Source organism: Protomyctophum parallelum (assembly GCF_964188405.1).
Source record: "Protomyctophum parallelum genome assembly, chromosome: 3".
In the NCBI taxonomy this organism is placed as follows: Eukaryota; Metazoa; Chordata; class Actinopteri; order Myctophiformes; family Myctophidae; genus Protomyctophum; species Protomyctophum parallelum.
Window position 1 is genome coordinate 44,794,466 of NC_139698.1, and position 26,167 is coordinate 44,820,632.

The window sequence follows — 26,167 nt, forward strand, 5'->3', positions numbered from 1 at the left end:
ACATTATGATTATCTTCCAATTTCCATATTCAGCATGTAATAATTTTGGCATTAAAACCATATACTGTATGTATATGATTTTACTGTTGATTGTTGTTGCATGAGGTCAGATAATCTTGTACAATGATGAATGATGGGCCATAATTTCCTCAACACTCAGCCTTATTTGTTTTACAAAGAGCTCCAGTCCTGATGAACATACAAGTTCCAGTGCAAGCAAGGTTTGATTATTGGATTGAACCTCCATAAACTGTCAGTGAAATGCAGCACAATGGTGATGCTCACAATGTGAAAGAAACACACATAAGCTCAGCTCACCATTGCGGTGAAGGTATAATTCTCTGGACCAGAGAGCCAGGGGTCCCTTGTGATGTCCTCAGTTGTACAGACGGAAAGTCCTCATTACCCGTTCAGTCAGAAAAACAAGCAATGAGTCCACTTGGGGATTTTGATGCACACACGTGTGTGTGTGTGTGTGTGTGTGTGTGTGTGTGTGTGTGTGTGTTGTATAAATATGTCAGAAGATAATAGATTAATGATCGAGAGGAAGATGAGAGTCAGAAAAACATATTACCACTGCCTTTCATGCACAAATGTAAAACCTTGGATTCTGAGCATTTGTGTTTTATCTGGCATTTAGTTGCACACCCTTGGTGATACAACTGTAAGACAGTTTGAAGTTTGTAAGCACACATTCTCCCCGAAGTCTTCAAGGCCAGCAGCAGTGGGCGTTCTTTCAATACATTTGGGACTCAGTGCCATGTAATTACCAGGACATCTCATATCTGTGAAGAACAAAGCTTGTTTTGATGTAGTGGTGAAAAATAAAACTTCTGGGAACTCAGATTAGTTTTGATGTTGTGTGCTTTGTCTGACACACAACACCTTCATTATGGGTGGTTTTGCAGATACACTGTAGTTGATTATGTTATTAAACAGGAGGATTAAATCTGGCGGTTCCACTTCTTAGGACAATCTGTACCTTGAAAATCAACACTGATAACTAAAATGTCATCATTGTCAATGCATCCTTTTCAGCACCAATAACGACTTGATCAAATGACATGCATTAGTAAAGAAAACATTTCCAATTGAGCGAGGAAAGTTACTAGAACTGATAAAACCGTGTGTGTGTGTGTGTGTGTGTGTGTGTGTGTGGTCACGATAGTTGGAGATAGAGGATATCCTGTGGTCACATATTAAACTAACTAGAATGGTACTACAGTAGCAAGCAACAGACTAGCAAGAAAGAGTATAGAACTAAAGTCTGGTTAAAGTCCACATTATTTTTCAGATCACAACGGATTAACTGCAGTCATGCATATCTAGCACAACTCAATACAAACTACATCTGTTAACTGTGAGTGGACGACCAATAAAGCACTAGACTTGTTTACAAGAGGGTCTATCTTGTTCAATTCATCATAACATTTAGAGACATACAAATATACTCAAAAAAATACTACTACTAAAAACAGGAAATCATCATCATAAAGGAGGTAAAAGGGGAAAGAAAACAGTGAGGGGAAAAAGGGCGGGGTGGGGGATTCAGATTTTACGGGGGCCAGTTTCGAATCGCAGCTATCCGTAGGTGCCCTTTGAGAGCGGTTTTGAAGGAGTCAAAGGATTTGCATATGTCTTAATGACCGTTGGTAGGGCGTTCCACATTTTGGTGGCATAAGAGTGAAATTAATTTAGTCCCTTGTTTGTGCCAAATCTGGGTTGCACATGGTTTGTTGAGCTCCCTCTGGTGTTGTGGGTGTGGACTTCGTTGACATTAAGGAAGTATTTAGACAGGTACATGGGTATCTTGGTGGTGTATCGAATATTGTAGACCAGACCCATTGCAAGATGCTGTACTCTGTCGTCAACCCTAAGCCATTCCATGTCAAAGTGGGCAGGGGTGAGGTGGGTTCGGGGAGTGAGGCCAAGTAGTAGCCTGTCCAGTTTGTTTTGGGAAGTCTGGAGCCTTGTTTTAAGGGACTTTGAGCTGGTGTTGTGGTACCAAGAGGTGCATGCATAGTCGAAGAAACCTTGTACGAGGGCTCCTGTTAGGGCCTTCAAGGTGTTTTTATTGACCAGTGAGGAGATCCTGTATAGGAATCTTGTTCTTTGGTTGACTTTTTTCATTACGTTGGTGGCCATTTTATCACCGGAAAGATTTTCCTCCAGGATGGATGGGTAGAGTGAAACGCATATTTGGATTGGTCTTTTATTTAACAATTATTAAACAGCGCCTGAAACAGGCATTACCTCTAAATCAAATCAAATCAAATATAATCCAAAGCCTCTGTCAATTGTAAACGAACAGTAACATGAATGAACTCTTAAATCAATCAATCAAGCCTGACACATGTCAGAAAAAAAAAATCAACCACGGTTGATTTGATTGATCACAAAGTTAGTGTGACTGTGAGTGCCTGCTGCATGCGCTGCTGGTCGATGAAGAATTACAATCCAAGGTTTGTCAATTATATTATGGTTTATAGTTGAAAGTAAACTTAAAGTAAACTTTAAGAAGAGATGGTCATCATCAGAGTGAGAGCAGCTCCCCTATGCTAATTGATCTGACATTTGCGCAACTTGACTGGCATTATACAGTAATTTTATTTGCCAGCACCTGCTCCAATAGTAGGCCTATCAAATCAAAACAAACTTTATTTATATAGCACATTTAAAACAACAGAAGCTGACCAAAGTGCTGTATAGGTCTACAGGCTGAAACAAGCGGAGCATCACCAGCGCCCATCGGCGCACAGACAAAAAGAACATCTGGCTCTACGTCTCGCCACTGTCCCAAAAGCTAATGTTTCAAGTCTGTCTGCCATTTTGCAATCAATTTAATATCAAGGTCTGCTCTATTCAAACGGCTCCAATTAAAAGTCTGTGGCTGTGCTTGGTGCGACAATGTCACAACTTATCTTATTTTTAATATCACCAGTAATACGCCTTAAAGGCGATAAAGCGACTGCTAGGGCTGAGACATTCTACCGGAATAATGTCAAGAATGGGTCAAATTAATTCAGAATCATGGAGAAGAGTAGAAAGAACAGTTAAAAGAAGCAACAGTATAAGAGCAGCAGGAGGATCCCACTAGCAGCAGCTGTCCGTTTATCAGTAGCACAACCACAAACGTCGAACACATATCCAATGAATTACTCACGTATGCTGCAGGTTCCATGTTTAATTCCAACGTGTGTAACCTACATTGTTTAAGTGACAGATCATGCATGGCTTTCATAATGTAAATAGCCTATGGTCGCTAGAGCGCAGAGGAAAGTTTTGGTGAACAGAGATGCAAGTTGTCGATCCATGGAAAGGAGACTGCAAGGTTTTTAATTAATCTCTGCCAGTGCTTGTTGTAGAGCAGCTATTTTCGGCTTAAGGTTGGATACCATTCCCAGTTTGACAGTATGTCTGTTCTCCATCTGTTTCTGCTGTGTATATCCTCTTCAAATGGCACATGTTTGCAACAAAGTTCTACCTGAGGACGATGATCAATACTGCCTGCTTTTTTCATTTTTTTCACGGGTCTCATGCATTGGTCTCATGCATACAGCTATATGCGCAGCCTGCTCAATACCTTTATATTCCAGGCATTTTGAAAGTATTACATTTTTTCTTATTCCATTGTTTAAAAAAAAGTCTATATACCGTATCACTCCGCCAACCCAATACGACACTGTGCATGGTCCGGAAATACAGTAGGGGAACCAGGAAGGACAAAAGGTATTAATATTTCAGCCCAGGCAGCCCCATTGTTCTATATTATCTGAAGGGATGTTGTGCTGTTCTGTGTACAACTTCAATTTTAATTGTAACTTTTTTTATATTGATGACTTGTAAGATTGTATATTTAAAGTCTGTATTCAATGCATCTTACACTAAACACTAGGTTTATCAGGCTAAACAATTCTAAACGGTGTAAGAAAAAACTAGTAGACTAGGCCACAGATATCCAAGGTTTTGAGAACATGATTTTAAATCAAGTCAGATGTATACTGTACATACAAAGTCAGTCATACCTCACACCTTCTCATATGAACACTGGAAAATGTCCGGGGAATCAGGTTGGGGCATTGTCCGGTGTTGGTCATTCACACATGCAGCATGCAACAGGAGAATGAATGTCCATTTCAGATGCATTCACACATTTCGCTTGATAAGGTGAGAGGTGAGGTCTGAGTAGTAGTCGTAGACGCACACATTAGCTACTCCCATGTGAATAGAACACAGGCTCAGCCTGGGAGGGAGATGAGAGGATAAAATACTGTGGTATTAAAGAGACGTTTATATTTGATCGGTGAATGTTCCAACTCGACCGGTAATGAAAGATTTTGAAAACGGGTTATCACTTGACTCACTGTAATGCAGCCTTTAACACCACAATCCCAGACAAGATCTAGTCTTAATAATAGTCATAATACAATCGGGCACCCATCTCTGGAGGCGCTGCTTGATGTTCACACGGTCTGAATGCCCCTGCCGACAGATTCAATAGTGCAGCTTGGAATCTGTTCCTGAGAGATTTAGTAGGTTGGCCTGACTACAGAAGACCAACTGGCAGCTGAAATCATGGAATCTCTGTCTGTCACACCAAATTTGTCACTGGCATAACTCAGACACCATCCGACCTTTCTGTCTCAAACTTGACGTGTGTGTCTCATATAACCCTGAGGTATTCAGAGCCGAATGGAATCACGAATATCTGTAACTCTGCATGCAAGTCTGAGAAAGAGGAAATTCTCTGCAAGTTCAGGAGATTGTATACATCGGCTTCTTGAATCACGAATATCTGTAACTCTGCATGCAAGTCTGAGAAAGAGGAAATTCTCTGCAAGTTCAGGAGATTGATCGGCTTCTTTGATTGCACCGTTTGTGCTGCAAACCAGTATAAATAGAACGATTTTCATCATTCTTGACATGCATGGCCCCAAATAGGCCGGCGCCCGAAGGTCACTCTCCTAGTATGATTAACTCAGTGTGAAAAACAACAAACACCAGTGTGAGCTGCGTGACAGAAAGCATCTTGGTATAAGTGGGTGATGATGTGAGAGCTGAAGGATCCAAGCTGCTCGTCCTCCATATTCCTAACCCAATCATTGGACGATTCTATTTAACAAGATGGTATTTTTGCTGGTTCACGCTTCTTCAGAGTTTTGCACTTCAATTAAGTTGCCTAATTATGTTTCTAATTGAGCTCTTTTCAGTTAAAATGTCATTTCCCTTGGGATCAGAGAGGTTAGGATAAAAAAGAGACTGTGTCTCCAGACACCAGAAAACGCCCTGAACAGAAGGACAGAGTGATTCAGCAAGCAGCCAGCCTGGTCGTTTTATGCCCACAGTAATATTTAGTACATTGGCAGTACCATTGCCAAGAAGACAGAGCTGTGGGCCTATTTCTTGAAGCAGTTGTCCATCGATACTTTTTTGTAGTCTGAATTGATCCCCTTATTCTTTGTACTTTTTGAAAAGAACGCTAGCCAAAATGATTAAGTCACTCACGCAAACACAAATCACATTGTACCACACTGAATGATCAATGGGGAGCATACGTTAGTCCGTACGTACCAATAGTCTGACATACGTGGCTGGTTAAACCCAAAATATAAAGTATATAAAATAAAATAAAGCCAGCTCCACACTGGCCCGACGGTCGGCTGTCGCGAGACTGTCGCCAGGAGACTCACGACAAGAAGCTCCCAAGCTGTGTTCACATTCATTCTCCCATTGGAAATGAATAGACTCCAACCTGCTTCCCGTCTCTTAAAAAGGCGTGTGCCCACGTCACGCAGGTACGGGAAGTAAAGAAGTTGGGACCTCTTCCCATCGGCCTCTTGGATCACACTCACGGGGAAGAGCTCACCCCGACACGGCGCATAATACAGTTATTCCACAGGGAGAAAAAAAGAGAAAAGAAAAGACAGGCACGCCGTCACTTTTTTTTCTCCCTGCCAGCGATGTCAATTACATGGGGGAAATACATTGGAAAACTGCTTCATATGTAAAGTGACAACTTGTTGGCACTATACGTTGTTTTAGAGGTGCTAGCCCCTCCATATACAGGTTTAATGTTTGCTTTAGTTCAATGTTTGTTTTAAAAACGCCATTGACTGAAGGGAAAATGTACGTCATCTTGTCCCTAACACAAACATTAAAAGCTAGGAATCTTGGTGTTGTCCTGGACAGTCAGCACTCGTTCAAAACTCACATCACAGCTGTCACTCGATCCTGTAGGTTCACACACTATAACATACGACGAATTAGACCGTTCCTCACCCAGGAATCAGTCCAGCTCCTAATCCAGACAACAGTCTTGTCAAAACTCGACTATTGTAACTCCCTCCTTACTGGCCTACTAGCATGTGCACTTAAGCCTCTCCAGCTGATCCAAAATGCCGCAGCTCACTTGGTCTTCAACCAGCCAAAATTCTCACATGTCTCCCCCCTGCTCCGCTCCCTCCACTGGCTCCCGGTCACTGCCCGCACAGAATACAAAACTCTGATGCTGGCATTCAAAGCAACCAAAGGTATGGTTCCCCCATATCTTGCAAGTATGATCGAACCCTACAAACCCTCCCGCGCACTCAGATCAGCCAACGCAGGGAAGCTGGAAGTAGCCTCACTAAAAACGCCGGGACAACGCTCCACACGTCCCAAACTCTTCTCCCTTCTGGCTCCAAAACTGTGGAATGCACTTCCCATTGCAGTCAGAACTGCAGCATCACTCCCAATCTTCCGCCGTAGTCTGAAAACCCACCTTTTCAGACTCCATCATGGCCCATAGCACTTACCCTTAGATAGCATTTCTGTAGACTTAGATAGCATTTGATACAGACTTATAGCATGTTATGTAGACAGCACTATAATTGCATTGTATGTAGTCATAGCACGTCATAGTACATATGTATAGCATAGTAGTATAGATGTATAGTTTATATGTATAGTTTCATTATATAGATATTCCACTGTTACTTTCTTAGCTTACGCATGTTTCATGATAAATGTTTTTATGTGATGTATTCCCATGCTTTTTTGTTCTTGCTTAATGTAAGTCGCTCTGGATTAAGAGCTAAAATTGTAATGCCATTAACAATAAAGATAATTTAATGTTTGTTTTACACCACCATTACATCACGTAATCATAGCAACATGAGTTAGACTTTAATATATTAGCGCCCCTCACTTCACACAGTTGTGATTTTTATTATACAGCGTACACACACACACACAATATCGTCCGACAAATATATTGGTCGAGCTGTACTGTTTTGTACATTTTATTCAGTGTTATTCATACTCCTTTGCTTTCTCTCCTCTACAGGATGGCTCAAGGCAACGCAGGGAGAGGAAGAAGACTGTGTCATTCAGCAGCATGCCTACAGAGAAGAAAATCAGCAGCGCGAGTGACTGCATTAATGCAATGGTGGATGGTTCAGAGCTGAAGAAAGTGCGCTCCAATTCTCGCATTTACCACCGATACTTTCTGCTAGATGCGGACATGCAGTCTCTGAGGTGGGAGCCCTCAAAGAAGGAGTCAGAAAAAGCCAAAATTGACATCAAGTCGATCAAGGAAGTTCGGACAGGGAAGAACACAGACACTTTTAGAACCAATGGAACCTATGACCAGATATCAGAAGACTGTGCTTTTTCTATCATATACAGCGAGACCTATGATTCATTGGACCTGGTGGCAAACTCTGCAGACGTAGCCAACATATGGGTTACAGGGTTGAGGTACCTGATATCCTATGGAAAACACACATTGAATATGATAGAGAGCAGTCAGAACAACATGCGTTCCTCTTGGCTTGGTGAACTGTTTGATGAAGCAGATGTTAAGGACGCCAAACACATAAGCATATGTGCTGCTGTGCAGCTGGTCAAAAACCTAAACCCTGGACTTAAAAATGTTAAAATAGAACTCAAATTCAAGGAGTTTCACAAAGCTAAAGACAAAGTAGGTTCTGACGTGACCAAGGAGGAATTCATTGAAGTCTTTCATGACCTCTGCACCAGACCGGAAATCTACTTTCTTCTTGTTCAGTTTTCCAGCAATAAGGAATTTCTTGATACTAAGGACTTGATGATATTTCTGGAGGCAGAGCAGGGTATGGCCCAAGTTAGCGAAGACACTAGCTTAGAGGTCATTCAGAATTACGAGCCCTCAAAAGAGGGACAGCTTAAAGGCTGGCTTTCCCTCGATGGGTTTACAAATTACCTTATGTCGCCAGAATGCCATATATTTGACCCTGAACATAAAACGGTGTGCCAGGACATGAAGCAGCCTTTGACCCACTATTACATCAATGCTTCACATAACACATACCTGATTGAGGACCAGTTTAGAGGGCCATCTGATATTACAGGCTATATCCGTGCCCTGAAAATGGGCTGCCGCAGTGTAGAGCTAGATGTTTGGGATGGACCTGACAATGAACCTGTCATTTACACTGGCCACACAATGACCTCGCAGATAGTCTTCCGCAGTGTCATTGACATCATCAACAAATATGCCTTTGTTGCGTCTGAGTTCCCACTCATACTGTGTCTGGAAAACCACTGTTCCTTAAAGCAGCAGCAAGTCATGTTTCAGCATCTGAAAAAGATCCTTGGGGACAAGATCCACCTTGATTCTCTCAAACCTGAGGACTGCTACCTGCCGTCTCCCTCTGTGTTGAAGGGGAAGATCCTACTGAAGGGCAAGAAACTGGGCACCAGCTGCACTGGTTCAGAAGGAGAGGTGACAGATGAAGATGAAGGGGCTGAGATGTCCCAAAGGACGAGCATTGAGTCTGAGGAGCAGCAGACCATTGCAACCAAGAAGTTCCAGCTGTCTAAAGACCTCTCTGAACTTGTGACCTTGTGCAAGTCAGTAGAGTTCAAAGACTTTTCAACATCTTTTCAGTGTCAGAAGCCCTGGGAACTTTGTTCTTTCAATGAAGTCTTTGCCAGTCGCTGTGCCAGTGAATTCCCAGGTGACTTTGTCAACTACAACAAGACATTTCTGGCCAGAGTCTACCCCAGTCCGATGCGGATTGACTCTAGTAACATGAATCCTCAAGATTTTTGGAAGTGCGGTTGCCAGATAGTGGCAATGAACTACCAGACCCCCGGCCTGATGATGGATTTGAATATTGGCTGGTTCCGTCAAAATGGGAATTGTGGCTATGTGCTGCGTCCGGCAATCATGAGGGAGCAGGTATCATATTTCAGTGCCAATACTAAAGATTCAGTGCCGGGTGTGTCCCCACAGCTCTTACACATCAAGATCATCAGCGGACAAAACTTTCCCAAACCCAAAGGCTCAGGTGCCAAAGGTGACGTGGTAGACCCTTACGTGTACGTGGAGATTCATGGCATTCCCGCCGACTGTGCTGAGCAAAGGACTAAAACAGTCAACCAAAATGGAGACAACCCATTGTTTGATGAAAGTTTTGAATTTCAGATCAACCTCCCGGAGCTGGCCATAGTACGCTTTGTGGTGCTAGACGATGACTACATTGGTGATGAGTTCATTGGCCAGTATACAATTCCGTTTGAGTGTCTCCAGCCGGGTTTCAGACACATACCCCTACAGTCACTGACAGGTGAGGTTCTGCCACATGCCTGGTTGTTTGTTCACGTGGCCATAACCAATCGAAGAGGAGGTGGAAAGCCCCATAAAAGAGGACTGTCGGTACGAAAGGGCAAGCGGAGTAGAGAATATGCCACCATGAGAGTGTTGTTGATAAAGGCTGTGGACGATGTCTTCAAGACTGCAATGCTGCCACTTAGGGACGCGACAGACCTGAGAGAAAACATGCAGGTAAGCTCAAAACATAATTTGCTTTCTAATGCTTCTTGGCTAAACCAATTCATGCAGGAACAGGATGTGCTGTATGAACTGTTTGTTTTTCTATCTCCAAGTATGGGAATGTTCTGCTCTCAAAGCAGAGATTATGATGAAATTGAGCCTCATGTCCAGCATAGATCATACCCTGATTTATTACAAAGGTTGTGGAGCTTCAGAGAAAAGAAAGGGGGAAAAGGCTCCTTTTCTGCACGAGAAAAACGCCCCCCAAAAAAGCAAAGGCACCAGGCTTGATTTAATCAGATTTGGTCTAATCCGCGTATGTGTTGCATAACAGTCAAGACTGATTCAGGGAGACTTAAAGCTCAGAGGTAGCCTGGTCAAATCCCTTTTTTACTAGCAACCGAGGGTGTTGGTTTTAATAATATTTAAACTGGACAAAGGAGGTGCTGCACTTATTGCCTCATGCCTCTAATCCTTTGTAGTTCACAATATTTCATGCTGTGAATAATGAATATCATGGTTATGACAAATATGGAGTCTCACTTAATTTATTTGAGACAACATATTTGTATGACTGCAGTACTTAAGCACACTTTTTTCCCTTACACTTTTGTCCTCAATATTTTTAGGCTCTGAACATCAAACAAAGAAATAATATCAGAAGGAAATCCTATAATTGACTGTCACAACACTCATCCGGGGCGTCGTCCATCATTGTTTGCCCCACTGGTTGTTTATGTAGTATAAATTTGTATTTTTACAGGATGTTATGTTGTGTGTCTTGGGTAGGTCATTGCATGTCCATTCATGTTTTTGAGTCCTTAAAATGAAACATCTCACAGGCACACAACTTCTCTCCACCACTTCCTCTGATAGCTTCTATGGCTGTCACACCTCTACACAGGATGAGCATGGTGAAAGTGTGAAGGATTTAAGTTAAATCAAGATGTTTGGTCGCATTTGTTTTAGCATTAGCACATACTATTAGTAAAAACAATAAGTTGAATGCACACATTAGACACCTTGATTTGTTCCACCACCTACCATTCCCTCTATCTATACATCTGCTTTATTTTTACGCCCCTTAGTGTGGGTATTATTCTCTGTCTCTGCATGATGCAGCTACAGTATGTTCTAGCACCAACTGTCCAATTATTGACACATTTAGCTGAAAAATCGATCACCAAGCGATGTCTGTCTGGTGACATGCAGCCACGCACACGCACACACACACACACACACACACACACACACACACACCAAAGCATAACAGCGGAGCTGGGGGGGGGGGGGCTAAATGCCGATCCACGCTCTAGGGGGCTGCTGTTATGCTCGCTGTCTTTGTGTCAAATATGTTGTGCGCGGCCCCCGAATGGAACGGCGTGGAGTGGCCGGTGGTCCTCGCTCAGTTTACTCCTACCAGTTCAAACAGCAACCATAGGAAGGGAATATGTAAGATAATTGACTTATGTGAATAGAACATTTATATCGTTCTCAGATTAGAGACTAGAAAATGGAAGATTTTGGGAAATATTTACACATTAGAGACATTAAAGGGAATGTTTCGCAAGGTACAAATCTGGTGAGGGACTTTTTGGAATTACCAGATGAGCCACATAGAGCAGCTATGTTCTACAAAGACTATAGTGGATTAAAAAGATATCTGTAACAATCTTGGGATCGAATTGATGACAATAATAGTAAATACTGGCAAACATATTGAGTACATTTCCCTCTGGCTTTCCTTATATACGTGACTTCACAGATTTTACATGTACTTTGGGAGTGTGGACAGTGTCTATCCATGCTGGGAAAAAGAAATGCAGTACCCGTTTCACCAAGATTATGTTTCTTGCGCGATGAAAACACAAATCAAAATATGATTTTGCAGTCATAATAGTAGGGGTGGTCACGGCCACACGAAATATTCTGAGATTATGGAAGAGTTAATGTTGACTGTTGACACTCAGGAGACCAGATAAACGACTTAGTTCAGGCTTAACAGACTAATAATGTAAAGCAAACTATCATAATCAGGACATTATAACAATGTTGTTATACAAAATATGAATTGCTACAAACTAGTTCTACTTATTATATCACTATTCAGTATTCATTGATATTTATTTCCAGCACTTTTCAATATATTTCCATCACTTCAATATATTTATCGCCATTATTTTTCTAACCCAAATGTTCCCTTTCCTCCATTTGTCTGCAGAACGCCATAGTTCCGTTCAAAGAGCTCTGTGGCCTGTCTGCTGTGGCTAGCCTGAAACAGTGCATTCTGGCCCTTTCCCCTCGGCTGATTGGAACGGACAACAACCCCCTTCTGTTATTCAACCTCAAAGAGCAGTACCCTACCTTAGAACCCCAGGCGCCACCGGCAGAGGTCCTCAAGAAGGTCATCACCACCTATGACATGGTGAGTAGTCAGGATGGATACTGCACCTGCCCTACTTTTGGTCCAGGTTATGATTGTAGTAGTTCGCAATGCTGAAAGAATAGTGGAACACATACAACTTTGTAATGTCAACTTCTATATATTCTGTCATATTTGCTTAACAGTATTCAGTCTATCCATATTAAATTAAATTACGAATGCACAAAAACTTTATTTGTTAATACAACAACATGTTTTGGGGTGTGTATCAATCAATAATTCAATTGGGTTTTCGTGTGGAGGGAGGGTTATGTAACCACTGTGTTATGTGGTACAATCAATGTTGTTGACAATGGATTGAAGTTATACAACATGCCACTGACAAAGTCATTACTGTCTGCACATCCTGTGCACTCGCAATGATTCTCAGAATGTTGTTGTAAACACATTGTCAGTAGACTAACATAGACCTGCATAATCCCGTGACAATTTGGAGCAAACACAGAGCCACTTTGATTGTGTGATTAGGGATTAGATTACGGTCATTTGACCTACAGTATTTCAACCATTAATTGTTTCAACTTTAGGCTAATCGATGATTGCAGAAGATGTATTACATTTTCATTTAAGACATTCAAACTTTGGCATTTGTATTTGACACCAGCTGCATTATGCACAAAATTCAACAAAAGCAGAAGACATTTCTTCGGCATGCACCTACAACTGATCCAGAATGCTGCGGCACGACTGGTTTTAAATCCCCCAAAATGTCCACATCCCCCATTCAGTGTTCCCTTCACTGACTTCCAGTTGCTGAATAATTCAAAGCACTTGGACGACCTACAGTGCAATAAAGTGCATACTGCATCTGTATCCCCTTGCCTTCAGGATGATGATCTGCACGCTTAATTCAGCTAATATAAGAAGTCTGTCCCACCCTTCACTATGACACCCTGGCCAACAACTATTCTCCCTCCTGGCTCACAAGCTGTTGAATTAAATCCCCTCTCTGTCAGTACTGTAGTACATTTTCTGCCTGAAAACTCACCCTTTCAGGCTCTCACCCCTGTCACCTATTGATTGATGTCGGTTATAATATGCAGACGTATGGTTAATTGCTCACATATACTATTAGAGATGCACCGAGCAATCAGCCCGTGATTGGAATTGGCTGATTTCCAGCTGTTCAGCCATGATTAGTGACCGTCCAGCGTCCAGTCAATCTCATAAATCTGATATTGTTCCAGGAAATCTTTCAAGCAAGCACAGCTCACATCGGCAGTCAGTTCAACAACAACCAAAATGTTGTTTGTGTGGACATTTTTCAGCATGAGTAGAAAAGTTGAACTGACCAGTTGAATTGCCTGGCAACCATGGTTAAAATAAACCTACCTACTAGGCATCGCCCTCTGGTTTGATGTTGAATTGCAGCAATTTCATAATGCTATTCCAGTAACTTGAGCAGCAGCATACCTGAAGCATAATCATTTAATTAATAATATTGTTTAATTTAGTGTTCAATTGTATTGGCAAGATAAATTCATTTAATAAACATATCATTTGTGACCTATTTAGATGTCAGTAATATGTGTAGTACCACTAAATACATAAATTATGTTAGCTAGTAGTTTGTGTACGAAGGCAGCACAGCACCACTCTTTTCAACTCAGTATGTGCCTTTAAATACCTCTCTGAGATGCTGAGTCTGCCACAAAGAGCGTAAATTCGCCACCCATTAGGGATGTAATCACAGTGTGCGTGGCAGCTCTGAGCCCTGCTACTGCAGCTGTGGACTGTCACAAACAACCACACACACTTAGTCATGACTGCTGCTTAGCATAACATGCAGTGTCGGCTCACTTGTGAAACTACATTCATGCTCTCTATCAAATCGTAAAGGCGTTTTGAAAAGCATTCTGAAATGATCATCCTGTGCTATCCCTAACCCCATCCTTAACAACTACCGGTATATCTAAAGGTGATTTTCTTTACTTCTTCACTCCTGTTGATTTCAACTCATACCTATTCATTTCTAAGAAGGATTTAGAGAAGGATTATGGGTTCTCCTGTTACCCCTGTCCCGCGAGTCATGTTTTTCAATGCCAGTTGCCGTTGCACTCCCCCACACCCGCCTCCCTGTTCCTCTGGCATGCATGACAGGCGACGCTGAAGCGGCTCGCCAAGCAAAGTGCTAAAACTAAAGATATAGATTGCTATGGTATTGCCATCTAATGTATTTGAAGTCTATGTATATATATATATATTAGGGCATTAACATAATAATCGAATAGTCGACTAGCAAAACACTAGTCGACACTGTTAATTGACATCCGATTATTCGCTAATATTATTTTTAATATTTTTTAATATTCTTTTTTTTTTTTTTTTTGCTTTTCTACAGCAGACATGCAGGCATGCAGCTGTGAGCTCGGTTGTTTTGTTGGTTGTTCGCCAACTTCAGTACTAATCCATTCCTGGCTGATTGTTTTCATATCATACAAGCCTACTGTACGTGGGTTTTGCCGTCACCCTCACTAGGTGTGGTGGGCGGCGTATCGGCGGTGGCACTATAGCAGCAGTCAAGACAGTTTTTCTTTGGGAAAAGCATATGTGATATGCCTCATAGGCTCATAAGATCAATGGGGACAACTACAGTGTGTAAATACTTTTACTATTGGTGAGTTTATTACTGTAGTTTGTTCAACAAGTTAGATTGGAGACGTGTCGTCGTCGTCCGGTACAGTTAAGTATAGCAGGAGTTCCTCCTCGCTCTGCCCAATAGTATCCAGTTTGGTGACAGTCAAACTACAGTAGCTCTTGCCGTGATTTCATGTTTCTTCATGCTTATCCAACAAAAGTCTGTGTGCCGCGTGTGGCATTATTAAAAACAAACAGCGATGCCGCACGATCATAGTTCTAATACGTAGCCGCAAAAGACTCGCGATGGAGTTAAGTAGTTGATCATCTGATTCATAGCCTGGCAGCCTGCTAGCTAGCAAACCTCCTCCTTGCTTGTAGCTCCTTCTAAAAACCAAAGGAACTGTGATTGTAACTTGTTGTTGAACATTTAGGGTTGTATGAAAAACATCGCTCCAGTCTCCACTCTCCAAACATTGTGAACAACGTAACATGCTATGCTGCTCCGTAGAACGGTCTTGTGCATAAAAAATAGCAGATCTACAAGCTCACAACGCGTCCATCCGTGAGTCATTGTGGACTTGCAACTTTGACTTGAAACAGCTGAGCTAATTTCGGCCAATCAGAGCGGCACTCAGCGTAATCTAGTAAGAGTGGCGACACTCGCGTTGACTCCCACTGTAACAATGGAATGCGGAAGTGCTCATTCTATCTCAATGGGATAGTTCCAATGTTTGGAACTATAGCCCATAGGAAGTGTGTCGCCACTCTCTTAGTACTATTCCACTCGGCCTGCATTGATAGTGCATTCATCGGCTCTGTTTTGCTTCGCTCGCTGGCTGTTTCATAACACGATGTTTTAATGCTTGATTGGATGGAATAAATATCATATTTTACCGCCGACTAATCGACTATAAATCGATTTTGATGGTAGTCGAGTCGACTATCAAAAATCACGTTTGGTTAATGCCCTAATATATATATATATATATATATATATATATATATAAATATATACAGCACCAAATCAACAACATTTTGGTAGCATACTCATAGATGACATAGCTTCAATGCTGCATACCTTTATCTTTTGTGCATTTCTCAATCAACAAAGCCAAGACTAAACCAATTAATCTTGGTGGACTGCAGACTGATATTATATTATTTCGGACAAAGCAGAAAAGAAAATAAACAATATGTAAACAATATATTGACAGTGCTATCCAAAGTTGGTTGTTAATTAGGTGTGCTATTAATTTTGTTAGATTCCCCCACTCCCCCTACCTACCTAGTGGGGAGACCTACCTCCACCTACAAACCAGAATCAGGCCAGCCACTCTGTCAAGGTTAATTGACCCACACAGTGAAGTGATGTACAAGTCAGCTAGAAACTGATGTGCAAATGTCACCATTTCAAGGTCAAGTCAAGTCTGTTTGTATGTCCACTTTTGAAAATAACACACACACACACACACACACACACACACACACACACACACACACGTTGCCCATACCCGCCACCATTGCAATTTGTCTGCTCTGTTTCTTCTCGATCTCTTTCTGGATAGCCGCTATGGCATTGGGCACAGTGCCAGTCATTTTTAGTTTTTCTTTTCCTTTCAAATGTTCTCCTCCTGTCTTCTTTCTTGGCAGCTGAGCATGGCAGAGTGCTCAGATGACCTTGTGCTGCATTTAACTCACAGTCAAATACACCCACTAGGGCATTAAGCAACTAGTCGACGTAAATCTTGTTGGTACTAGTTGACTGAGGGGAAAAAAAGTTTTTTCCCGATTTTGTAGGCCTCAAGATCAGGTAGATTATAGACTAGTTATAGTCATCAATGTACACTTTTTTTTTTTTTTTTTTATTTTTACATAATAGGTAGTTAAACAACTAGTCGACTAGTAAACTAGGCAACTAGTCAACTAGTAAAAATGACTAGAAGTGAATGCCCGAACACCCACACTACATACATTAAGGCCCTTGTACCCAACTGCCACAATAGATATTGCACAGCTGTGTCATCTCGCGCTGAGTCATCACACTCGGAAGGGTTGGTGTCCTATTTTTACTCCATTTATGATCTCAGTTAAATTAAGTGACTGAAAAGGCAATAAAAGGGAAAGATCCAGATTGTGTGTCAGACCTGTGTCTATGGTACTCAGTCATGGTGTAGTGTATTTACCAGTATCTGTAATAGCAAACATATGCATAATTAACTTCCGGGAAGCACCACTGTGCCTTTCCCCATGGGAGGGAATAATGGCAGGATGAGCTCAACCTAGGGCCAGCTACACAGCTATAATTCCATTTACTAGAAGAAAAGTGCAAGTGTCCACATGTGACCAGCTCAGGTCCTTGCAAAGGAACCTGAAGCTGCTCCCTTTCCTCTGCAGACCTGTTGATGTGAATGGGGACATGTGATGCCTGCAGCCTGTGTATGAACACAGTAGGGCAAGCTCGCATAGTGGCCATATTCTCGGTCAATGATGCAAAGTGTACAGATTACTTGTATAATGCAAATTGAAATGGGGTAAAGTAGGCTGTTCAAAGGCCAGACCCCTATAGCTAAGCCCCTCCCCAAACTGCTATGGTCCAATCACAGCTACTGTAAGCATAATAACATGGGTTAGAGACAAACCTCTCCACCAATAGTTTCCCTGTATGATAAAACATTGTTTTAAAAAAGAAATGTCACGCACGTATTTTTCCAGTGCATATGGCAGGCCTTGACGGATTTGGAACAGATTTTGAAGGTCTGGTTCCAAAAATGAACCAGTATTTATTAATGTGTAAAATCCATAAATTCCATTTATATTGGAATGAATGAGACTGGCTGAAAAGTGTCCAAGTGGGAGTGTCTAAGTGGGAGAGGGCAGGGCTTTGCTAAAGGTGAATTGGATAACTGGTGTTCTGTGAAAACACAAACAGGGCTCTCCCATTCTAGATGTAAGATAAGCTGGTTAACAGCACACTTAAAAAACAGGCTTCAGTTGTGTTGTCATAAACGTAAAGCCTTGATTAACTACTACTAAACTGTCATGCTTTGAATTAAGGTCAAACATCCGGACTGGAGATTTGAGGTGTACCCCTGTCACTGTCAGTAATGCACTATAGCTTTTAAAAACGAGCCAGGCATATTATAAACGTGGTCTAATTGGCTGTAGTTCCTTCCCGCCAATTCTGGCCTAATGAATGTGCTCTGACTGTCTGGCCCACTGCTCTGCCTGTAATAAAAGTTTGTTCTTCTGTGCATTAAGAGGATGTAGACACTTGGCCAACAGATGTAGATAGCTCTCTGGAATATAGACAAATCCAGGAACGGGTTTCATGGTCGCAGCGTATTTCCTGTAGGCGGACTCGACGTAGCTGCGGGGTTTAAACCCTCACCAGGCGCATCTCTTCCACTACAGTGAACGGCAGAGTGACTGATGTTAGTCTGCCTCAAACTTTACTCTTTTACCTGCTTTTTTTACTAACGCTAACATTACAAAGATGCCCACTTGCCCAGAACATCGAGATGAACCTGTGTAGTTTATGGCTGCTCTAACAGTAGTGGCAACATAAAAAAATAAAAAAACGGAATGTCAAAATATCCACCGCGGTGGCTGAGACCAGAGCCATTGAGTAATGGTTGAGACGAAGCAGTGAAAGATACATAATGCCAGTCTTACCCAATACCCAATCTTTCTGTTTTATTAACACAACACTTTAAATGCTTAGTATGAGGTATAAAATACAGCAGCCTTGTGTTCATAAAACAGAAAGATTGGGTAAGATGACATTATGTATCTTTCAGGACCTTTCACTGCTTTGTCTCAACCATTACTCAATGGCTCTGGTCTCAGCCACCGCGGTGGATATTTTGACATTCCGTTTTATTTTTTATTTTTTATGTTGCCACTACTGTTGGAGCAGCCATAAACTACACAGGTTCATCTCGATGTTCTGGGCATCTTTGTAATGTTAGTGTTGTAAAAAAGCAGGTAAAAGAGTAAAGTTTGAGGCAGACTAACATCACTCACTCTGCCGTTCACTGTAGTGGACGAGATGCTCCTGGTGAGGGTTTAAACCCCGCAGCTACGTCGAGTCCGCCTACAGGAAATACATAAGCTGCGACCATGAAACCCGTTCCTGGATTCGTCTATAGAGCCTATGTGCAAGGTGCATGCATAAAGTGTGACAAAACCAGTGGAAAATTGAGTGGCAACATGAGTGGCAATGTGAGTTTAACGTCCTTTAACGTTGTTTAATGCAATCAGATTTTTTTGCCACTTAGTAGGCGTTCCCGCATAACATCCGGGTATGATGATGATGTCACACGCATACCCTCTATTGTAGGCTTCAGGTTTTGTTAAAACACAAGCAAGGGCTCACAGTTTGGTTGTCTTTTTCTAGATCATCCAGACCAGCAAGACTCTACTGGAGAATTACGAAGGGGTCTATGAGAGAATTCTACAGACCCAGAAAGCAGGTAAGAATTGTTTTTAATTAAAATAAACGTGACCCTTGTGGGACTTGTTTGCATTGTGGTCCTACTGTCCTATGTAGGAGAAAAGGAGGAAAGAATAAACTGCAGTGAAAGACACCTACTTTCAATAGGAAATCAAACTACCTCCCCTTGTGGTCTTCTGATGTTTTTTTTGGGGGGTTTTTTCAGGACAGTTTAGAAAGAAACCAGTGATTCACATCCTGGATGATCATTGTGTAAGCAATAGCAGAATGAGAATGTCCTGAGATAATTTTGGAGCTGCGCACTCTACTCAAAAACCGCAATCAAACATGAGTTAAACGCCACAATATCATCCCTTAATCTTCCTGTCAGGTCAAGTCTAAATGAAAATAAATGCACCGATTACCGAACTCTAATTAAAAGGGTTGCAGTGAGGTTTGGAGAGTGGTTGGGTGGGAAGAGTAAACTTCCAGGAATAGAGGGACACAACTTCGCCCGAACAAGACATGCTTCTTGAATCAAGCCAATTCAATAAAATAAAATGAAAGGATTTGAAAGTGTCTTTCCTTCTTAAAGAAAAAAAATGCTTCGGGTGCAATCCAGAGCCTACTATTAGAGAGTTGCATCAATAAGGGAGCAGGAAACAGCACTGGTCACGTGGTTCATGTAACCTGAAATAGTGACAAACGATCATAGACTGCATTCCGTAAACTTCCAGTTCAGGGTGTTGTAACTATTCGCCAATAGAATTATGTAGATGTAAGAAACCTGGCCTGATAGTGAACAGAGTTCCATTAGAACGCTCTTTAAAAGAACATATATTCTGTGTATTTAGAATGATGCTTTATAGCTTGACGCTATACATTGTATTGTGTCATGCACTTGCACCATGCTCTGTGTGGTGACAGAAATTGAAAGGAACATCTTCACCACAGCTACACTGTACATTCACAGCCCCAGGGTAACTGTAGCTCATGTCACATGTATGTGATGCCTCCATATCCAGTCATGTGAAGGCCCAGGGGAGCTCCTACCTACAATAATGTGTTCATTAAATGTGGTCAGGCCCAAAATGCAAGCATTCAGAGAGGAAATATCCCCAGGACCGCCTGATTGGCAGCTCATCAGTGTAGTCTCTGCCAGAATAAAACGTGAAGTTGTGCACGCACTTGTACTTGGCCCCAAGTGTAACCATACTTGAAAGTAACAGTAACCTGTGTGTTGTTTTTTTAAATGGAGGAAAGTAAAGCCCATAACTATGGATGAGTACCACTACCAAGAACCAGTGCTATTTTGGTACTAACCTAATTGTTTTGTTTTGCCTAAACACTTCAACCTATCTTCATATAATAGGTCCTCACTAATAATCATGATAAAATGTCACGATTTTTTTCTACTCAGTCTGTGTCTCATTGGAGGGCTGTGGGCAGTTTAGAAACAGTCTTCCAGTGACATCATCTTTAGGCAGATTTTTTTTAAACAAGATTTGTTTTACAAAAATGTTTAGATTTTCATTATCGTGAGAACGATGGCTTCCATTTTCATATTGCAACTTTTCAGGACTAGTAAGCCTGCAGTTTCTATTGGCTTGTATTCCCCATCGATGATGTCACTGGAAGAAGAATTTTCACTACTACATCTAGGCATAGGTTGATGCCTAGAATACGTCTAAGCACCAAATCATATACTATAGAAATACATTTTACTGCCATTTTGTAAGTAATATAATTCATGACATATGTAGCGTTTATTTGCCCTGGTTGAGGGTAGTGATTAAAGCACCAAGATGGTGCTAATAACTGAGCTAACCCTCAGTGGAATGACAGTAATTGAACAAAAGTGCCACGGTCACCGTGAGCATGTCAAACATGGCTGACAAATCGTGCAACGCACTGCTGTCCACCGGCCACTCCAAGCCGTTCCAGTCAGGGGCCACGCACGACATGTTTGACACAAAGACAGCGAGCATAACAGCAGCCCCCTAGAGCGTGGATCGGCATTTATCCCCCCCCCCCCCCCCAGAACCGCTGTTATGCTTTGGTGTGTGTGTGTGTGTGTGTGTGTGCGTGTATATAAACATATCTGTCTCTTCACACATCTATTGGTTAGAAAGTAGGTCAATACAAACTCTTTCCCCTTTCCTGAGAGTATATTTTTAGTAATCCTAATGAGGTGCGTTATTTACCTCACCTGACACTGTACAGGTTCCCATTTGAAATTGTCATTTCAAAATTGACCTACAGCTCTGTTACCTGGTGTGCATAAATCCATAAAAAAGCAGTGTTCATTTTGTCTGTATGGGGCCAAGACATGGACCCTCACAGTACAACAGGAAAAAGCCCTGGATGGAGTCTACACAAGAATGCTACAAATGGCAGAAATGGGGACCTCTATGGGGACCTACCACGGGTCACGGACAAAGTCAGAGAGAGAAGGATGAGGCTGGCAGGGCACTGCGTCAGGCACCCAGAACTTGAGGCAAGTAAATTGACCCTATGGGAGCCAACCCAGGTCAAAGCCAGGAGGGGAAAGAGGCATACCACCTATGTAGACGTGCTGCAGCGCGACAGCTTGGCTGACAACACCGCAGAGCTCAAGAACCTGATGTTGGATAGGAAATTGTGGAGGGCAGCGATCCAGGAATCCCCGAATTGGTGTTGGCTAGACCCCACTCTCGAAGCAACTAACTAGATGCTGATCAAGAGAGAGAGGCTTGACCTAGGATCAGATTACTGCAGCACAAAATAAGATGAGGAAAAGGTTTAGCTTAACAACCCAAAAATCTAGGACACGTAGAGGGTGCCCAGTCTGCCCACTACAGTCGTGGCCTGGTTGGGCTAACCAGCCTGGTAGTCTGGTAGGAAGATATGGTCCCATGCACCTTACATTTTTGTAATACTCAAGCAAATTCCCAACTAAAAATATTACCATTTTCAGCTGTATTTGCAGCCATCTTGCATTTCCTGTGTACATGTGAATCTGCTTGGTAGGCTGCCCTTAATTATTCACTGACTGGATCCGACTTCATTATCTATTAAAGCCAATATGGGACCCAAAGACTTCATAACTGATGTCACGTCACTGTTCATTACATTTGTCAAAGGTCAGAGCTTACGCCTTTACCTTAAAGTCTAAATGTGGCAGCATGAATTGCCTCGCTCAAAATTAGCTTCCCCATCTGCCATGCCAGACTCCATTAAATGTTGCTAGGCAACCTCTGCTGAATGTTGTGTGTACAAGTGCTGTGCACCGTCCTCAGCACAGCTTCACGTGCATGGCAGTGGCACCCTCTATAGTCACAGAACAACCACCCAACGGTAAAGGCCTAAATAAGTTGTTTTTTAGTACATTTTTCTGCATTGTGCATTACATCAAAGCAACATCGCTTGAGTGACTTGGCGAGAGATTTGCATCCTCCCATAGCTGTGAGAAGATCTGTCAGATGTATTAGTCACGCAGCATCTCATCAGCCATTCCCCTTGATCCTGTTAAATGATCAAAGATAAGAACCATCTTCCTAAGGGTCAGTGTTTCTACTCAGCTGACATCCAAATCCCAAAGACAGCCTGGACCCACGTGAGAGACTTACAAGTGTTGCTGTGGCAACAACACCAACATGGAGTGATGCCACGCGAGTGAGACGTGCACATTCTTAGTCGGAGCCCACGACATGTGTCATCAGTAGGGGTGCAACAGTTAATCGAACTAACTGATTTAATATAGTATACAAAATAATCCATAAATAATCAATACCTATTTTTGTCATTACAGTATAGGTGAAATGTTGCAAAATATATGCTTCTTTTCAAAAATAATTATTAAGCATAATTGATTGAATAATCACTCCGAAGATAATCGATTGTTGCAGTCCCTTGCAGTCTTGTTTCCTTTTGCTAAGCATACACCTCAGTGACCAGAGTTAAGGTTTCACGACGCATCCTTGGCGTTGACGTTAAACGCGTCATGCAGAGCCAAACAGCAGAGAGGAGAGGAGGCGGGAAAGAAGCTCCTGAGGAGACAAATCCCTCCTCTGTTCAGAAGCTTGATCCTAATCCACAGTGAAAGAACGTCACGTCTGTCTGCCCACGCCACTTCTTTCTCACTTTATGTCTCGCTTCTGTTCCTTTCTCACCACGTCATCCTTTCCTCTTTCTCTTTGTCCATCGCTGTTTCTGACTCACTGCCCTCTCTCTGACTCTCTAACTTTCTCTCTCTCTTTAGTTTCTTAGTCAAGTTATTGTATTGTCTTCATCAGGACCAGATTCCATTCCATCCATATCCCTTGCATTAACCACAATTTTGGGCATAAGTGAAAATACAAATAAAGCATTCGAACAAATTTGTGCACACACACACACACACACACACACACACACACACACACACACACACACACACACACACACACACACACACACACACACACACACACACACACACACACACACACACACACACACACACACACACACACACACACACACACACACACACACACACACACACACACACACACACACAGATCTACAAGCTCAAATGTCACAGCGTTGATCGGCTATTTTCAGTATAATCTAGAATTCTTTAGTTGTTCCGTCAGTAGTTAAGTGGTTAAATTGCTAATGAAATGGAATCCAGGGCAATTCTGGCTTCTTTGGCCTGCCTGACATATACATTTTCCACATGAAACAGAATATTGAGGTGGGATTTAACAACGAGAGGGATTTACATATAGGACAGATTTATGACATGTGAAAAAATAAGAAAGCTTTCAATATATTCACAGTTCTTAACTTTTTTTAGTTTAGTTTTTTTTTCAAAAATTTTATCCCACGATTTTGTAACCCATTTTTTCACCCAGTGTCAATTATCTAATGTAATCCTGGGCGCTACACTTCCTCTGCCAACCTGGGGGGGCAGCGGACTGACCTCATGCTTCCTTCTATACATGAGGAGTCCAAGCTGCTTCTTTTCACCTGACAGGGGAGACTTTCCCCGGCCGGACGTAGCGCGTGGAAGGAGCACGTTATTCCGACCAGTTCCTTTCCCCTCCATCAGGCGCCCTTGACTGGCCAGGGGGAGGTAGTTTAGAGACACGGTTCTTAACTTCTTAACGTTACATTATGGTTACATGGACATGTATAGACTGTTGAAATAGCATTGTAGCAACTTGTTACAGCATTCCCTGTCAAAGAAAGAAAATATTCTGCATAGTGTATACATTCCAGCCACCTGGACCTTTAACCGATGCATTTTTGTAAAGGTAAATAAAGATTATGGGGCCTGGCAACACGCCACCAATCCATCTTGGTACCACTACAAAATCATGCAGATGTGATGGGAGGTGGGACTAGTACAGTCAAATCTGTATTTTAGTGATTATTTGGGCACACATTTGAGTGCTTGATGTTCATTCTCATTGGATAGAGATGCACGATATTGAAATTTTGACCGATATCCGATCTACGATTATTTGCAGGGTCATACCGGCTGATTCCGGTACCGATATATGATATTATATTATATACATATACTGTACATGTATATTGATTGCTGAATTTTGGGTGAAACTTGATGGTAAGCCCCCACTAACCCTACTATGATGAAACATATCTATTTAATAAATACATTTATTGAATGTGGCCTATGAAACTAAGTTACTAGTGTTACACTGTTATTCATTATTGTCTGTTGCCTAATAGATTAGCCTCTGTCTGCTCAACAATGCAGCCCACTTAGCTCTCCACCGTATGTGATATACAAACGAAGCTTACCATAATACATTGTTTAGTTTATCACTGTCTTGCATTCAGTGAGTTTAGCAGGAGAGGGAGAGGCTGAAAGCCAGGGACAGACATGCATGGCAACAACAGCTAGCTCTATAGGTATCGGCTTCCTACACTACAGAACACATTCCAGGACAGACATTAAAAACAGAAACATTAAGAGCTGAGAAATAATTTGTGCTCAATCTCTGGTTAAATACAGAGGCGACAGGCTTGCATGTCCAAAGGGTTGCACGCCACTCCAGTAATGACTGCTCCTAACTTTGATGTTAACAACAAGGCAATCACGTTCGTGTTGAAAACATATCCTCCACTCCTCCGCAGTATCACTACTCTAAACTAATTCAAGATGTACATGAAACCCTCTCTGACTGTTCTTAAGTTGTTTGTTTGCGTTTTGACTAGTACTGCTATTATTACGGCTTCTCACTCTATCGATGTGGATGCACCGTGCTGTGTGCTCCAGCCTGCTGGGACTCTGAGACATAGAAAGGTAGACACCTCCTTCGGCTCAGGGGCGTATGCTCTCAAGTGAGAGCAAGCTTCCGCGTTGGTGCCAAGGAAAGTAATTAAAGGAAGGGATGTGAGTCATGCGGATGCATCATATATTATGCCCTCTATTATCTGAACATTAAGCAGCATTCTATTTTATTTTATAATCAACTAAATCGATTAGATTGATTTATTATTGCACCACTAACTTAAAAATCACATCTGATATAGCTTGATACTTGAGAACACATTGTGAAATGTTGACTAGAATATGACTATGGGTTCGCCAAAGCACCTCACTGCTCATCAAGCCAGGCACATGATCATATTTTCCTCGACCCTCCTCACCTCACAATAGCTCTTCTGTTTTCACAAATCACCCGGAAGACTCGCCGTGCCAACTGACATGACCCTTCTGCCGTGTTCCTGTCTATCCCGTAGCGATGGAGTTCCACCAAAACCATGACCCTTCTGCCCTGTTCCTGTCTCTCCCTTAGCGATGGAGTTCCACCAAAACCTGCATGACATGGCGGTGAAGGAGGGCCTGAAGGGCCGCAAGTTGCACAAGGCTGTGGAGAGCTTCACCTGGAACATCACTATACTCAAGGTGAGGGGGACTGCT

General features: G+C 42.1%; 1 protein-coding gene across 1 annotated transcript in view; it reads left to right on the plus strand.

Moving 5' to 3' along the window:
* The window catches only part of plcl2 (phospholipase C like 2), a 45,734-nt gene that overhangs the window by 12,758 nt on the left and 6,809 nt on the right, over positions 1-26,167 (plus strand). The window contains exons 3-6 of the mRNA XM_083761644.1: positions 7,325-9,808; positions 12,018-12,221; positions 19,216-19,291; positions 26,043-26,152. Coding sequence (XP_083617770.1) covers positions 7,325-9,808; positions 12,018-12,221; positions 19,216-19,291; positions 26,043-26,152 — 2,874 coding nt within the window. The remainder of the gene's footprint in view (positions 1-7,324; positions 9,809-12,017; positions 12,222-19,215; positions 19,292-26,042; positions 26,153-26,167) is intronic.